At 34.7% G+C, this 18,491-nt stretch overlaps 1 protein-coding gene across 3 annotated transcripts in view; it reads left to right on the top strand.

Annotated features, from left to right (window-relative positions):
• CTTNBP2 (cortactin binding protein 2) overlaps positions 1 to 18,491 on the top strand; it is a 201,168-nt gene that overhangs the window by 160,816 nt on the left and 21,861 nt on the right. For all 3 annotated transcript variants that reach the window (XM_026790274.2, XM_074539943.1, XM_074539944.1), the window contains 5 exons: positions 4,265 to 4,468; positions 9,937 to 10,036; positions 12,499 to 12,649; positions 13,693 to 13,947; positions 17,022 to 17,139. In XM_026790274.2, the coding sequence (XP_026646075.2) occupies positions 4,265 to 4,468; positions 9,937 to 10,036; positions 12,499 to 12,649; positions 13,693 to 13,947; positions 17,022 to 17,139 (828 nt within the window). The remainder of the gene's footprint in view (positions 1 to 4,264; positions 4,469 to 9,936; positions 10,037 to 12,498; positions 12,650 to 13,692; positions 13,948 to 17,021; positions 17,140 to 18,491) is intronic.

The raw sequence follows: 18,491 nt of genomic DNA, 5'->3' as shown, positions 1-18,491 counted from the left end.
TTGTGTTTCTTACGAAATGTGTGACCATTCTCAGAGAAGATTCTCACAGAGAGGACTTATTGTCAAAAATTGTTAGATTTTTTTAATTTTTAAGGTTTCTTGCTTTCTCTAACTCCCTTCACTTTTTTTGAGGAGGCATGGAAATATTTGTTGATTTAATTCCATTATAATCCTTGCTCTGAACATTTCATCTTAGTACTTTGTAAATGACACTGTTTTTCACCAATATTTGCAATTGCAGATGGGAAACATGATCCAAAGTTCTCTGAGAAAGATTGCTTAAACTCTACTTAGCTGTATGCTACTTTTTTAAATTTTATTTTATTTATATAGAGATGTTATTTTAGTATCTCCTTTACTGGCTACGTACAGGCTCAAAGAACCTTAATAACTTGATCTGCAGTATTCACATAAATATTCAGGAGTTTATTTGTCTTCTACCCAAAATAATGTTTATATTTTATTGCACTTATTCTTCAATCTCATTTTCTTTATGTTTTTAAGGCAATTTAATCTGTTTTGGCCAAGTGTTCTAGCAAACTGCAGAACTAACTAAATTTAGAGCAATGGATATTATGCAAGTATGGAAAACACTTCTTTCAAAATTACATGCTAAGAAAAAAATATATTTTATAAATATATATGGAAATAAAAAGATAAACCAAATTTAATAACACTGGTTTTATTAAGATAATGTGGTCAGTAGTACCTGAATTCATGCCACTCATTCCCTTTTTCAACCTCCTTTTTAAGTATGACTTTCTTTGAGGTGAGAAACATCTAACAAACTACAAGTACTGCTGAAACCTCCTTCCCATATCTGCCTTTGTATATCCTCTAGGCACAGAATCAGTTAGTTTTATTAATGATCTGGTTGATTTTAAGATGCTTTATTTGCTTTTTTTCAGCAAATGTTTAGGATTTCAGTTTTGCATTCAGTTAAATAAGAACATGTTCAAATCCTGTTAATTTTATTGTATAGTAAGTAGTGAGCTTCAATCAGAATTCTTTAATATTTTTAACAACAAAAATTTTACCATATTAAAGGACATTGACAGAATCCTTCATTTTTAGGATTCTGACCTTTTTTGTAGGTCAGTAAATTCATGCTTCTTTCTTCTTACTGTGGAGTCAGAAAACTTGATAATAACGTAATCACTAAAGTATTATACTTATTAATTTTAATAGAGTTTCCTAATGAGCTCAGATTGATATAGGAACATATCAACAGCCTGATTTTCAGTAAGGAAGTGTCTTGGTTCTAAGAAAAGGAACTATTCAGAGCAAGCTCTAAATGGGAGCTCTGATCTGTGTCACTAAGGCATTCTGCTAAAGTAATGTGACTGTATCTTCTTTCAGAGGTGGCTGTTGTACCACATGTTGCTCTTTTCATCCCTGCTAGGAAAAGACATGGGCCTTCATCATTAATGTTAAGCAGACTGCACATAGAGACGTTACAATGAACATTTATGGCCTGATTCAAAATCTGTGGCAGTGTTTTCATTAACTTCAGCAGCCTTTGAATCAGTGCCAGAATGCTTCTGCTCTGTTTGGATTTCTGCAGTTCAATGGCTGTAAGACTTCAAAATGGAAACAAATGTAGGTGTTTGGATTACCATATCCCTGGGATTTCTGCTTTCACTTTCTTCTTACTTCTGTGCTTTCTGTGTCACTCTTGAATGAAATATATTTTTTTATTTTGCTCATTTCTATAATGATTGATTTATTCTCTCTTTACAATTGGCTTTGAAGATAAAAGTGTGTGTGGCGGGGGGTGAAGGACTGAGCTAGGCTCTGAAATTAACCATCTCACATTCTGAAGCTGATGCCAGAAGCTGTTTTTGTCTGTCCCTCTGCCCTTCATCACTGCATGCCCTACCAACTTTCACAGATGCTTCACATTTCCTAACTTTTTGAGTCTCTAATGGTGTCCCTTATTTATTGTTATCTTTTAATGTTGGTGCATTTTTACTGGATGAGTTGAATTTTATTATACTGCTTCACTCTGATAATAGAATGTAAAGTTAGATTTATTACTTATTTTTGTATCTTTATCAGTAGAAGGTTTTCATTTAATACTAACCTAGTATAATTAATTTCATCACTGAATTACAACAACATATTTTTCTTTTCAAGGAGCTGAAATGAAATTTAAGATGTGACATGAAAAAATTCCGTTCATTTTGGCATTTCTCTTAAGGATGCCCCAAGAGCAAACAAACAAGCAAATAAACTACATCCAAAAGGAAAGGAAACTCAAAATGCTATTCATATTACCAAAATTCCAGTGTTACTTGGATAAACAATTTTAGTAATGGTAGTGCCACCTTAACAATATCCACTATCAGTTAACTACCACAAGAAGACAGTAACATCTACAGAAGTACTATTCTAAAAACATAAATATATGTATAGCAACAGCTGCAGTACAGTTAATTTCAAAGAACAACAAAAGGCTGGAAAAATAAAACCACTTTCACAATGGAAAGGAATACTACAAGTTTTTCTTTGGACCTTTGGGAATTTTGTAAGAGTTAACTGTTCTCAAATGGTGGAAGTTGAAGATAATATATTTTTTGCCACTTAAAGCATACAGTTTACTTTATATATTGCTTTTTGGGTTTTTTTTATAAACTTCAGAAACCCTCAAACTCCTCTGATTAAAAGTATTGGAGAAATAGGTATTACTAAGAGTATTAATAGTCAGAAGGCAGCTTCAGAATTGAAGTTATAAGAAGATGTATTAAGTTAATTTTACAATTTATTTTTTGTTTAAATTTGGATATATAAGGTAATTTCATAGCTGCAGCGATGGCTTCTTACAGTGAATATAAAAAATAAGTTTAATAATAAGCTAATAATATTGAGAAAATACTAAAAATATGTTCATATGTTTAGATACTTCACTAGTAAACTTAATTTAAATTGACAAATTAGCTTACTTTAGAAACAAATGTGAAAATACTCCAAGCATTTTTTTGTTTTTTTTTCTTTTTTAACTGGAATCAAATGATGTATTCTTCATTGGTATTACTGAGCTGATGAATTCTTGTCTAAGTCTTGATGTTAATTAAAATGTATTGAGATCTTACAAGGTACCCAGTCCATTGTTTCTGTAGAATTCTCTTGGGAATTTCTGCATTTCATTTTGTTTTCCAAAATGTGGAGCAGACCATCCCAGCATGGCACTGCTACTGCCACATACTTTTTCTAGTTTGAGATGTTGGATAGCTCTTACAAGCTTGAATGGAACTGAAGCTAATGGCCTGCAACTCTTCTTCAGTCTCAGGCATTGCAAAACTGCATTAAAAGCTTCTTTATCTTGCTTTGTATCAAATTTCAGCCTCATGTGTATTTTCTAAAGGTAATAATGAAAATATATATTAAAAAAAACAGCCTTTCTCCTATTTTCTCTTGCAGTCTTTGCTCAAGGAAGGATGCATAAAATATTCCATGCCTTATGCAGCAAACTTCATATTCTTAACAAAGTGCCTACTAAAGCTGATAAGTAGTCAACAGAACATTTAACCACAACGCCTAAGCTTTCAGAGTTTTGGATTGAATATTCTTTGTTAATGGAGTGAAAGCTTTCATACATAAATTTTGTATAACCTGTTATTCATTCCCACTGGAGCATTTTATAATGTTTAAGTATGACAAAGTAAAAGGAACGTTACCTTAATGGAGAGTTCAATAATAAATTTTTTTTTCTGTATTATTTGTGTAAATGATTTCTACATATTTTTTCAAACTTATTGAAAGGCGCCTGAAGTCAATAAGGGCTCTCCGTGCAATTAATCTTTATAACTACATGTGAGTTATATAAATACCAAATATATAAATACTAAAGTTTGCACTAAGGAGGATAAAATTACATATGAAAATAAGTACTTCATTTCGAAAACTTTTCTACAGATACTTAAAAAATCTTCCTGGCATATTACAAATGAATTAAAACTTGTCTAAAACTTCTGTTAGCCTTGATAATATAAATTTTTTGAGACATCCACATGCTACTACCATTCACAAGTTTCACATTGACCTTTTGTCATGAGGTCCTGTTCATTTGTATTAACAAGTGTCACCCCTCAATGCAGTTTTTATTCTTCAGAATACCTTCTAATGTGTAGACAAAGCACCATCACAAAACTTTTGCTAAACTAACAAATGCAATCATTTTGAAGATACTTTTTAGTACTTAAAAGAACACAGAAAATGCGGGGCTTATTTATGTGTCTCTAACTTCTGTTGCTTTAACTCACAGGCTGGTCTTCCTCCCTAACCCCTTTGTTAACAAGTGGTGGTCCTGTCCCCCTGGGTGGCAGGCCCACCCTTCTTCACCAAGCTGCTGCCCAGGGAAATGTCACTTTATTATCAATGCTGCTTAATGAAGAAGGACTGGACATAAATTACTCTTGTGAAGATGGCTATTCTGCCTTGTATTCTGCTGCTACGAATGGACATACAGGTAAATGATACCAAGATCTAGTATGGCATCCATGGAAACTAGTGAAAGCTTACTTCATAGATTTGTAATATTCAATTAAGTCAAATGCATTCTTCTTAAAAATGTGATATTGAAAGTGGGATACATAGATTATATGACCAAAATCATGCTATAGCATATTGATAAGCAATGCTTCTTGGAGCAGAACTTTGGAACTCAGAAAGCATTTGAAACACAAAAAATTGGTAGCATTCTGCAGGAGCAGCCATTCTAATTCTCCAATCCCTTCATATAAAAAGGTACCAGATATTATCATCTCATATTCTGTGAAACACTAAAGATCTTTTGTGGCAATAGGAGCTTGAAAGAAAGAACTTACCTCTACAGGGAGTAAGCAGCAAAGAATAGGTTGTCATCAGGGTTTTGATCTTGTGCAGCAGCAGTGAAAATGATGGAAGATAGTGTCAGAATAGTATGGTTACTTGGCAAATAAGATGAACTGTTTTTTATTTTTGAAGTAAGTGAAATAGCCTTCATTTGTTACCTAGGCTCTCCTGAGAAAGTTAAAAGATATTTTTTTCTTTCCTCATGACCCCAACCCTCCTCTGTATTAAGGAAGAAGCATTTCTGAGCCTTTCAACCATCTGTCTTCATATTTTATGAATATATCTATGAAATGCAGCAGGTGTGTTACCAACAGATATGAATTTCATGGATACAAACTCCTAGAAATAATTTTCTGACCTTTACCAAAAGGCTCTCAAACAGCAGTTTGTTTTAAAAGTCCAGTGCACATTACTAAAGCTTTTTCTACCTACATAAAACCCTCCAGATTCTTATATTGCAGGTGGTATCATTATGCTGGTTTGGACACTAAAGATGAAGTCCAGTAATACCAATGGCAAATATACCATTAATTTGTAGTAAAGTCAGAATTTTATTTCAGAGTAGAACATGGACCAAAGTCCCATTAAAGCCACTGCTTTCAAGAGTACTTTGTGATTTTATTTAATGGAATATTTATTAGTGACACAATTACAAACCCCTGATTAAGTGTTCCAGATAGTACATAGGCTATTTCATAATTCTTTTGAAATATTTTAAAAATAACACTAAAGTTAGGATACAAAATCTGCAGCTAGTGTACATTTTTCTCACATGTTCAAGGTTAATTTTGCTACCAGGCATAGCGAAGGAGGAGTTTTTATTTTGTTCCAAATGATATATTTTGTCTTTGCTTCCTAGCTGCTATGGGGTTTTTTAAAATTTTTTTGTAGAAACATCTGGGACTTTTCACCTGAGTTTCACCTGGCGACTTTCCTGTTGCCAAAACCTTTAAAATTGTGAAAGAGTACCTTTTTTTCCCTTTGGTGATTTTTTCCTTTTTTCAACTTATCTGCAGTATTAAGAATCCAAGTTAGTTATATTGTGTGAATTTATTATTCTCCACTCACTAAATGGATGTTTGGTCTATTCTTCCAGGCTTACATGCAGTTATCTTTGCTAATATTTGTGGGAGATCAGAATTGACCCAATTCTTCTTTATTCATCTTCTCTTCTAAAATTGCATCAAAGCAAATGATTTTCGGTTACTGAACAGCTCCTACTGACAGCAAGGGCAATTTGGTTCCTTTTTTTATTGTCAAAATTTCAAATAAGAAAGACACTTGATAGAATTGTGCAAACACAATAATAAAAAGAAACATATGCATATGCACCCTATAATTGTTTAGTATGTTTTATTTTTTGAGATAAAAACTATATTACAGAGGTTATAGTGTTGCTCTTCTATTTATAGTTGACAGGATGTGAAAAATACTTGGTTGTACAAATCATCACATTTCAGCCACTAAATGGAGTGTATGAACTCTGAATGAGAGAATCACACAACAGCAGTGTTGATGTCTCCTTAATAAATTATATGAAAATTGAAAGGTATAGATCTATAAAAATTTTGGAGAAAGATTTTTGCGTTTAACTTTATTATATAATATATATATATATATACACACACACATATATATATGGTCGTTTTTCATTACTTGTAGTTTGTTCTCGAATGGATATATGTAGCAATTCAAAGTGGAGACTTTTAAATTTACTTAATTTATGTAGGCTTAAGAATGGATGTATAGAAATAAATCTTTTTAAAGTCCTTTCTAATACCTCTCCTTAACTAGCCAGGTGGAAAGAAATGATACTGCTGTCATTTTAAGGATAAAATAATTTATTGTTCAAATTTTTCAATGTATTGAGTTGTGTTGTCAATGGTAAGTTTCTGTTGTTTTGGTTTTTTTCCTCATAGAATCTTACAGTCACTTAGATTGGAAAAGACCCTTAAAATAGTTCAGTCTAACCATAAAACTTAACACAAGCCTACACTGGTGGGTGATCACATCATGATTTAATTTATTGAGAATATTTTTAAAGTGGATTTATTGACTAAATGGATTTTAGTCAATTTCTAAGTCAACTAACCAGATGTTCCTATTTCTCCTGGAGAAGATTTCACGTGGAGAAAAGAGTAACTTTAGAACTGATAAAAGCAAGCATGAGTACCTCCCTTCAGAAAAGCCATGTTTCAGAGATTCTGAGAAGAGTGGAAACTGAATGATCCCTACACATTTTGAGTGCAGAAATGCAGTATTTGAGATGTGCAGATAACTAGAGCGTGGTAGAGCACATTGTAACCAGCATGGTGGCAGCAGCTGTTAAATGATCTCAGCCCATTCTGTAGAAAAAATTGACTTACACAAGAAAAGAGCACTGAAATATTCTGTCCTAATCTATCCTAATTGCAAAATGTGTAGCTTTCCTGTTTGGAAACAGTTGCCTTTTGGGAGCTGCAGCAGAGGGTTTTTGCAGCACATGAAGTTAATAGCAGATGCTTTGTTTCCAACACACACTGTCCCTAATTCTGTAGGTCTGAGAGAGAAATTCACCCTAAAAATACACAGTTTCTTTGTATTTGAATGGACATGAGGAAACTGTTAATTTCATGATTTAACCACTAGACTGGGATAGCTGAACAGGTTGTCTTGTCAGTCTGCCTTGGTTTTACCATTAGCAAAGAGGGAACCACTTCAGGTCCACTGTGCACTTAATAGCAGTAGTTCTCTTAGCTAATAGATCTGCATAGCTGTATGGTGTTGCAAATTATTCTCCACCACAAAGAGGTGGAGAGGGACAGAATGAAACAGTAAGAGTTCCTGAATCTGAGAGATGTGGAGAAAATAATATCCTTTGGACTCAGCTATGTGCTAATCATGTGCATTTACAGTATAATTGATTCTCTTCTATCCTGAGTATTTGGAGGCTGTGGCACCCTGATTGATAGAAAAAAACTGGAATGGTGTGGGAAGTAGAAAGGAGTGAGGTGCAGAGACATACAGCTACATGGAGTCAGCTTTGTCAAGCCACGGATGTATCTGCATGATGTTTGCCATCACTCTGGAAGAACTACCCAGCTGTGGTGGAGAGCAGTAAAATCTCCAGGTGTTTATCTCAGTTTGCTTCCATGTTTTGCTTTTGCTATGACCAAAACTTATAACTTAGTGACACCAATGTCTGTTTAGTGCCTGCCCTTCCATCGAGTTCTTCCCACTGCTTATTACTTTTATGGCAGACCAGAGTGAACCGGAGTGAATGAGCCTGGTCTGACCCAAATTACCCTTCTCCAAATCCCAGTAAAAAGTCCATCCAGAAGACCCAGGCATCTTGGAGATAATTGCTCCTTTACTTTATATGCCACCAGAACAGGTCATGGGAGCTTACTAGCTCACATGTTCTGCCTTATGCAAGTAGCTCTATTTCCTCATGGTCACACTTATCCCTAAGAATGAAAAGCTGTTTTCAGAAGCGGTATTTTCACAGAGATAAGCTTCATCAGAAACAGCATTTTTACAGACATAACCTACCACCTGAATGATCTGCCAGTCAATAAGTGTGAATTAACCATGCCTTTCTAGACAGGGAGTCTTTTTGTGTGTGTTCATGGCTTTTGCATGGCTAACATATGCTTTATGAATAAACAGCCAAGTATTCTAGCTAAATACTTGAAACTTCTAGATGAAAATTTTTTCAACATGCCTCATAAACTTTAGAAGTATCTTAGGAGCTCAAGGAGGAATCTGTATTTTCAAGTTAATAATTTAATATAGGACCAGGACTGACAATGGAAAGAAGAAAAAAAAAAGATAGGTCATTCTTAGCAGAGTATTTTTGTGTTAAAAAGTGAATGAAAATATAATTTTATTTTAAGTGGTGCTATCTTACAATTGGAAGGACTTGGTAAGTTAGTTAACAGAGAGCTTCTTTATGACTTAAAAAAAAATTACAGATCAAGTCCTGGTAACTTACCAACTTTACAACCAACTTTACATCAAAAAACAATTTCACATCCGATTACTTACTTCAAAATTAAAGAATCCTAATTTGCAAAATAATAACTTAGAGTGTTTTAGAATCTTGTTTCTTAATTTTAAATTATTTATTCAATCAACTCCACAACATCTGTATTACTATTTGAAAAAATTGTAACAGGAATAAATACATTGAAAAATGGTGTAGACTAGTCAGATTTATAAGTAGTTCTTAATATATTTTTCTGATATCCAAGTTATTCTTAATGTGTGTTTGGTTCTGGTATCTAGAGTTAAACTTCACTAACAAAACTTGGCTTCAGGATTTTACTGAGTGCCAGAACAGCATGCATTAAGCTTGCTCAGAAATCAGGTCAGGAGTTTGTAATTGGTGTTGTAGCTGAGCTTATTTTCCAAGTAGTAGTTTCAATTACAAAAGACTTGTTTTATTTTGGTCTGGAGCCAATTTCAAGAATGAGGAGCAGATCAACTGTTTTCTTCAAAGTTAATTGCATCAAATGATATTCCAATTTGTGGATGAAAAGCAGTCTAATTACTATGTAATTAATTATCTTAAATTAGCTGTAGGGATGATGGAATCAGGCTGGTACTATTTTGAGCATGTGGTTTTGGAAATATATGAATGGGAATGGTTTTGGTAGGTTTGAATTTTTCAGGTTATTTTATTTGTCATTGCAATCACAAGTCAGTGCCCTAAAACAAGACTGGTCAGTGTGTTGCTTGAGGTCTGTGTGGCTTGTGAACATCTCCCCTGTGCTGTCACATTTGTCACTGCTGCCAGTAGGCAGTGACGCCCTTAGGGACTCCTGGATAAGTCAGATTCCCCACTTGGTAGGTAAAATAGCTGATACTGTGGGAGTTGCCTGCAGTGGGGATATATTTGAATCCCAGCAGAACCCAACCCTTTTGCAGAAGGGTGATGATGCCTATGGGAGGCAATTCTCATCTCTGTCCTGCAAACATTTTCTTGAGCTTTTATTTCACTCCCCTAAGGTGTGATGTGCAGTCCAAAAGACTGGCTGATTGTTGCCCCTTGAGCAGATTTAGCCTCTGACAGTTTTAAGGCTGATCTTGTTGACTCATTCCGTGGTTCTGCTCCATTTATAGATTGTGTGAGATTGCTGCTGGCTGCAGAAGCACAAGTTGACGCTGCTGATAAAAATGGCTTTACACCCTTGTGTTCAGCAGTTGCTCAGGGACATGTCAAGTAAGTGAAGCCTTTAAGATTTTGCGTGTCAACTGTTACTCAGTTTTATATTATCTTTACATTATATATGTTTTCATTACATTATTGTTGCATTCTTATGTACAAATGTACTTAGCTATCATTTATTGAAAGCATCTACTAAAATTCATATTCCTATGCCATTCTGATTTTAATATTTTCTATTTGTATTTTCTATTTATTTTCTTTCTAATTTCAGCTCTTAAGGTTGCTGAGCATGTATTCTTAGCAATTACAATGTGGTACTGGGAATCATACCACTGAATTTCTTAATTTTCTTTGAGTTACCAGCCATAGTATAGGGTTAACAGAGAAAGAAGGAAATTAGTTTTGCACTGATTTTTTCAGGCATAGAAAACTGTCATATTCAGAGGCAAATGAACATCTGAGTTTTCTCCTGAGTGATGTATAATCAAATATCTTGCACAACAAAACAAGGTTTTTTAAAACTTTAATTTTTTGTATTCATATTCTCTCACTAAAATAAATGTCTTCACACTTCATTTAAATAGGAAGTTGTTTATTTCCCCGACTTACCCTCACAACACTTTGCTGTGTATCATCAGCTGTGTTGTGGTATTGCAGACTTCATATTCTTTTTATCTTAAACTTACTTATGTAATATGATATCCCTAAACACATTTTTTGCTTTTACTTTTTCAGATACTGAACATGAGTTGAATTGTAAAATTGAGCATGGAACGACAGGGCTAGCCAAAAATGTCAGAAAGACTATAAATGGTTCAGGCTGTTTGATTTGTTGGTCTCCTCAAAGTTCAGGCACAGAAAAAGATCTGTAGTAGGTGGAATTTGGGGCAACAGTATTGTCTGTCTCCTAATGTGGGGTTAGTGACAGCACTAAACTGCTCTCAGTTGCACAGTAGGTGTCTGTCATAGGCTGGATAACCAGTCCCCTGTGACAACTTCCTTAACCTTGTTCCTGAGCCAAGACAATACTGTTATTCTAAGCCTAGTTATGTAGTCAGAAAAAAAATTCGAGTTTTTTGGGGCTGGTCCAGTAACTAATTTTAGGAGAAACTTCCAGAATCATTTCCCATGTGATCCAGGCCAAGATGACCCTGAACTTGAGGTGGAAATTCGATATAGCTTTTCAAGATTCACCAAATATAATGTAAAGTATCAAACCAGATATTTCTAACCTAGCAGACTTAAAACTCAGATCTTGAATTGCTGTGTGAAAGTGTCTTGTTGTGAGCCTGTTTTAAGATGACTTTGTGACTGTATGGTTAGGATGTATGCCTAATGTTTGTTAAGGCAGACCATTGTTTTTATTTGGGTTTTTTTTTTTATTTTTTTTGTTCAGTTGAGCATTTTTGGAAAACATAGATAAGTAATTCATATCAATGCTATCTGTTTTACTCTTCTCTAAAATTGTGCATTTTACCTTGAACTTAACTGATTTTCTGACTGGATAAAAACGTATCAAAACCAATTTTCTTAAATACTTGTGGTTTTTTAGTATATAGTTACTTATATTCTTATATATATCCCTTACATCGGTTTAAATATTTTGTCATAGTATATTTTGTTACAGTATGGTCTCTTAATCAGTAGTTATTTGGCATTGCACTAACTGCTTTGAGGCTTTATTGTTGATATGCTTTCTATTTTTATGGACTGATAAATATTCAGCTGGAAAGCTGGGAACTTATCTTTGCTAACAGTGCAGAGTATTTGAACTGCAGAGTGAGTTGCCTGGCATTAAGATTTTTGCAAGGTCTTAAGTGCTGTTGAAAATCTAGGCTGGGGAAGGGAAAGGTAGCCAATTCTGGCACAAGAACTGGGAAAAAAATGGACCTACTGCTACAGGGCTGTGAGGAAGTAGAGGAGTTTGGATCTGAATGCCAACTGCAAGTGAATTGCTCTTCAGCACTCCATCTGATCTTCCCTCCTCCATAACCCAGGAGCTGCTGGCAATACACCCAAGCCATCCTTGCAGAGCAGCCTCTGTTCAGGTACCTACTGAATGGTAGGTACTGCCAAGCTATTTTGCTGCCCCACCAGGTTACTTCCCTAGATGAGTGTCCATTTTGGTAAAGCCAATCCTAGTCCTTCATTTCATTTTTTCCCTTTTCAATTCTATTTTAAATATCAGTAGTCAGATATGTGTCTCTTTTTTTGCTCAGCTGAATGGTTTTTTTAAGCAGCTGTCATCAAGTTTTTAGCAGTCTTGTGAAATTGAGTGGTTTACATTCACAATTTTTAAATGCAGCTACAGAAGTTTAAGATTTACATGTTTGAAGTAGTCTATTTTTATACCTATGTACAAAATTATCCTTTGTACTTGTGTATATGGGTTGCTCACAGGTAGATCTGTATCTGTAAAATTAATAATTTATTTAAAATATTTAAATGTCTTAAGTTATAAAGAGGCGTTGCATGTCTAACATGAGACAATTTTATTTCTTTATTGTTTGCTGTAGATGTGCAGAATTATTAATTATGTATCAGGCTGATATTAACCATGCTGCTGAAAGAGGACAGACACCTTTGTACCTGGCCTGTAAAAATGGAAATAACAATTGTATTAAACTGTTGTTGGAAGGTGGAGCAGATCGAACAATAAAAACCAGTGTAAGTTAAAACAGTACCTTGTATAGTACTGAATATTGACATTAAAATATTTATGTAAACTTTTCTTTAAATCTGAAATAAACTGTATAATTTGAAATTAGTATTTTGTTATTTTCATAATAGTTTATGGATTTTTTTAATTGTAGATTGTCTGAAATCTCCTAAATGATGTGACTTTCATACAATTTTACACATTTCAGATTCCATTGGCAATTTGCTGCAACTTTTCTCCAGCACTGGATTTGTAAAATGCTTCCACTTTTTATGTTAGCATGCTTTATTGGTGTCCTTGAAGAGACAACACCCCAAAACTTTCTTGCCAGTATTGTAGACAGTCTTATATATCACAAATGACAGAATATGGCCAAAAAAATGTCAAATCTAGAGGAGAAGGGAAGGAGGACTGTCTCAAAATTGCCTACATAATTGCCTTTTTCAAGTGCTTTTCTGAAGTTTTTTAATGATTGTGATGTCACTAGGTTCTTATGACAATAAATGTGGGTTATAGACTGTTCCAAAATTCAGCACAAAGAGTAGTAGCTTCACAGAATATTATCCTCCTCCGGTAAATATTACACTAAATCTTTTATAATTCATTTATTTTGCAACTGGAAAGTAAATTTATTTGACTTGGAATGAGAGAAAGTTGTGATGTCAACACTGTGAACCTGACTCATAAATGGATTCATGCAGCATGAAACAATATTGATAGTCGTAATCATTTTTGTTTGATGCACAGGAAGGAAGCAGTTTACTAACAGTATGTAAGCCCAGTTACTCTTTTAAAATTTTGAAGATTTTATCTTTGGACTGTCCTTGGAGAAAGCTGTAAAATTTTATTTCTTCTGTGTTTTCTTCGCTTTCTTCCACCCAAAACACATACCATCAACTCTGTTTTCCCAAAGGATTATTATGTCACTCTTGCTTGTCTTCTTAATTTCCAGACAGAGCCTTCCATTCAGATTCTTTGCTGATATAAGTCTGCAAACAATTTTCTGTGTGTTTGGTGGCAGTGTGCTTTTTTACTGTGGCTTCTTTTTTAGGATGGCTGGTCACCAATTCACGCAGCAGTGGATTCTGGTAATGTTGAAAGTCTCAAGCTCCTTATGTACTATGGAGAGCCAAACAATGGGAATTGTTTGACGGATGCAGAGCCTAATTTAGACTACTTTGATTTGGAGAAGAGAGAAGATGACTATAGCAGTAGAGTAAAGCCTGTTGTTTCTGCAGATCTCATCAACCATGCTGACAAAGAGGGTTGGACTGCTGCCCATATAGCAGCATCAAAAGGCTTTAAGGTTAGTCTGTGTGAACAAGTTACAGAAACTAGAATTTAGGCAAAATAAATACTTCTATCTTTGAAGAATTACAACTTAGATGTCAAGTTTAAGTTTATTATGTGGTTTATAGGCCAACTTGATTTAACAGCGACAGAGATAGACCTCCAGAGGACAATTTGTCCCAGAATCTAGGTGTCAAATGGAGTGAATTATTGTATTTAAATGTCTACCTCTTATGGGACATGAGTAAAAAGAGGAAACATCATTACTTGAGATTTTCAAAGTAAAGGTGAGATGAATCGCATCCTGAATGCCAATTCATTGAATGTCATGTGCTTATAGATATTAGATGGACATCATTTCACTAGGAACAATTTTTCCTCTGTGAACGGGTGGAGAAGAAGAAATCTGAGAACCAGATTTGTGCAGACATACATTGTTTAATTTGTTATTTTCAGCAGCCTTTTTAGCAGGCAATGAAACATTTTTGTGAAGTTTGGATAACTGATGACATACAGGATGACCTAACAGGTCCTACTGATGACAAACAGGAGGATTTCTGGAAATTTAATATTACTTCTTGACATCAGAAGCTTTACACTTCTAACATGGACCATTCAAAGGACTTTTTTTTTATATGGTAGCTGTCAGTCAGATCTCACTAGGAAATTTTTTACCCAGGAAGAAAATAGAGGGTGCTAAACACAGAAGAGTGAATTTTAAGAAAATACAGTCCAAGACTTCAAAAATCAGCTGATGTTTTCATGCCTAGTTCAATGCCTTCATTATGTTTGCTTTTATTCCTGATAAACTTACATTCAAAATAGATATGCTCAAAATAGACACAGATTTAAGATTCAGTTAAGGTTACGAGTTTTTTTAGGGACAGCCACTGCTTACTCAGCATTTGCATTACAAAGAGTCAGTGTTCCATTACCAGTGTCTGTTAGGCAGATGCAGATTCTCATTCCAGTTTCCACTCATACGAATTTAGATGGAGTTTTAAGATACTTGCTGTAATCTGCAAATACCTAAATAATGTGCACTATGTTGGCTCTTTCTGCAATAATATAATCCTCAGGAACTTTGAATTTAGGTTTCATTTTCTGTCTAAAACTACTTTGATTAGTGATCTCTCTGAAAGGTCTGACACTGGAAGTCTTCACGGATGTCTTTCATTAACAACTCCAGGGTTTGAGTTTTAAGCACATTCTAAGTCAACTGCTTAATAAGATCTCCATTTGGGGTTGAGGGGAGTGTCTTTGGTGATGAAGGTGATACACAGCTGGCAATCAGATTCCTAGTTTTGATGTTGCAGAGACTATAAAATTGTATTTGATTTGATGCATTGATTGATTTGAGATATGTTTGGGATATTTAAAAGCTAAAAAAGCTTAATAGCCATGTCAAAGTGCTGTTAACACTTCGACTTTGTGCTCTAATCCATTATGTACACTGCATGTCATTCATTCCAGTGCATGATAACTGCATTTAAGCAGTGCTGGCACTTGCATCCTCTTGTTTTGAGATAGGTAGGGGCCGTTCTTTACAGATTAATTCTGCTAGGACATCTTAGCTGTTATTTCATAGGCAGCAGAGACAACAGAAATCCTCATTTTACTAAGAAAATAAGCTTTATTTCTTTGTTCTGTCCCCACTTCTTCCTGCTTTGCTTCCCATTTTCAGCCTCATAGTTCAGTCTTCAGCCTTCTGCTGTTTTGCTATTCATTGCTTCTGTTTGAGAGATATTGTTAACAAACTAACCTGTCAAGAACATATGTGCTTTTTTTTTTGCTTGGTATCCTTCTGGCAAGCTTAGTGAGCCTAAACAATTTTTTAAAGTACTTCTAGGTGCTATAACTACAGCCTGGTAAAATTTCACCTCACAGGCAGATTTGAATGAGCACATTTATGAAAGGTCTGAGAGTGTCAGATATGGTGACAAAAGTTTCTATAGAATAGCTACAAAATAGTCAACCTGCAACTAGCCACTATTCCACATCAAAATACTCAGTAGCTGCTTCTCTGTGTTTTTAAGGTTTGGTTTCTCTGCTATGGTTAACCCCAAACATTATCAATACAGTATTAACTATTATAATTTCCATTCGTTTCTTTTTTTTACAATATGGATGTGTCTTTAAAAGCATATCTGAGAAAGTTTACATGGTGGCCACCTGTGTTATTGCAGAATGATGGTCATTAGAAACAAGGACTTGATCCTTTTTCTGATTGTTGATCAATAAATTTGAATATGGTTTTATGAGAATTCTTTTATCTCACACATATTTGGGAGGATCTTTATATTGAATATTTTTTCATGTTACAGAATGATTCTACCAATCCAAATTTATACGCTAATATCTTGTTTCTAATTTTAATGATTTTCCCTTTTGTTGAGCATATGACATTTTTAGAGGGCATCATGTTGTCATCCACAAGATGTCCGTGCTCTGACTTAATAAAAATACATTTTTATATCACTGCATTCTTATGATGCTTGCAGAATTTCGGCTTTCTGCTTGCAGAACTTCTGCCAAAGAAGAGGCTTGCAAGGTGATTTAAAATTATTCCTTTTTTTGTGTTCCACTCAGGTGTCAGTCATGATGGAAACTCCTGCTTGGTGAATTATAAAGTGGAAACTGATTTTGTGGATTGTTACCTAAATAGATTCATTTAATAGTCTGTATTAAGCTTTAGAATTGCTTATTTAGTGTTGTTTGAATATTGAGGCCAAGATGTTCAAACCAGGATAATAGCTGGGTTTCTGTCTCCTTATCATTACCTAAACTTGTGGCCAGATGTAAGAATTTCCTAATTCAGCTAATCAAACTTGATGCTTAGAGACTGTAGAACCCTGGCTCTCTATGTTCTGCTTTTTTATAGTCATTATTTGAGACTTTAAAGTCTGCTATAAAATATTTTTACTCCTGGCTTTCAACTCTGTGAGAAACATCATTTTATCTATAGAAACTCTGTAGCTTGTCTTTGGAAATGCATGTGTAAGAATTTTAATTAGGAATCTAACTCAATGTTGGTAGAATGCTTTAGTGCAGCAAATGGACAAGTAAATAATACAGTTCCTACCTTTGCAGAACTGTCTAGAAATCCTTTGTAGCCATGGTGGACTAGAGGCTGAGAGAAAAGATAAGTGTAATCGAACAGTGCATGATGTTGCTACTGATGATTGCAAACATCTCCTAGAAAACTTAAGTAAGTAAATGATATCAGCACTACATAAAAATGTTTTTAGTAAAGAACTTGTGGGGCAAGAATGAGAAATATGAAAAAGGTGGTTGTCACTCTTTTGGCACCACAATATTAAGTTACTTTGATGTAGCAAGTTTCTAGTCTCCAGATTTTTCAAAAGCATATGATAAAATGTTGTTGGAGGTTATTAAATTCCTCATGTCTTTGTTTCTAAACCATTTAAAAAGATGATACATACTGTACATTTGCAAATGTCCATATTCTCTTAGAATTTCTGAATTTCATATTAGTAATTACTTTTTCAAAAGCTGTTGCCCTCCTCTTATCTTTTCTTCAAATTCTTGCAGTTACTTAGTGGTAGGTAGCTGTCGAATTCCCTTAGGCTAAGATGATCATCTGGTCATATCTGAATCTCCTTTTAGAGCATAGTTTATTTTGTCACTTATTGGTGAGGGGATTATTTGTTTGATTCTTCAAATATGTCTTAGAGACAACATCAAAGAACTTCCTTTTTACAGCATCAGTAACTTCTGTAAGATTGCTCTTCTATTGAAACCTGTCCTCTTCTTCCTTCTCTGTAAGTTTTCTCAAAACTCAGTAGAGCAGGCTCATCTGTGCATTTCTTGAGACAGAACTTAATTCATCCTCTCACTAGTTTTGTGGATTTTATATCATTGTATAAATCTATATATATCTGTATCTCCAGATACAGAGAAAAATATCTAAATTTCTGTGCATGGTTAAAATTATGGCATTTGTAGATTTGTATGCTCTCTATTTTTTCACTCCTTTTTGGTGTGTGTCTTCTGGAATATAGGGATGTGGGTGGTTAAGTTCACTGGTTATCAACAAATTGAGGAAGTTTTCTGTCTGCTGCTTCTGATTTTCCTCTTCACCTATTTTAAATCCCAGTTCTCTTACCATTTTACTGCAGGTTCAGAGGGGAATACAGCTCACTTTCTAATAGAAACTCCTCCATAGTCATCTTTATCAGACTGAAACAAATTTCTGATGGCTAAATCTGCAGCCTGTTAAATTAATGCTTCTATTATTTCCATCAGTCTTAGTACCCTGTGTCTCTGGTCATGCTTGTCATTGATCCAACAGCTTTTATCAGGTCAGAAGCTTTGGCCTCCCCTTCTCCTCTTCTTTATACCTTAAGCCAAGACTGCATTTTTGAGTAAGGTGCCTGGGTACCATTCTCTACCTTCCTCACACTCCAGGAAGGTTCCCACTTAGGACCGGAGGATCTGCTCTGACAGATGTGAAACACTGGGGCCAGGGTTGCCCCCTGTGCCTTACAGGGCACATGCATTGAAGTTGAGGCATATTCTCTACCTCGGTCCTAGGGGCCT

The sequence above is a fragment of the Zonotrichia albicollis genome, chromosome 4 (genome assembly GCF_047830755.1).
Source record: "Zonotrichia albicollis isolate bZonAlb1 chromosome 4, bZonAlb1.hap1, whole genome shotgun sequence".
Taxonomy (NCBI): Eukaryota; Metazoa; Chordata; class Aves; order Passeriformes; family Passerellidae; genus Zonotrichia; species Zonotrichia albicollis.
This window is presented reverse-complemented; position numbering and strand designations above follow the sequence as displayed.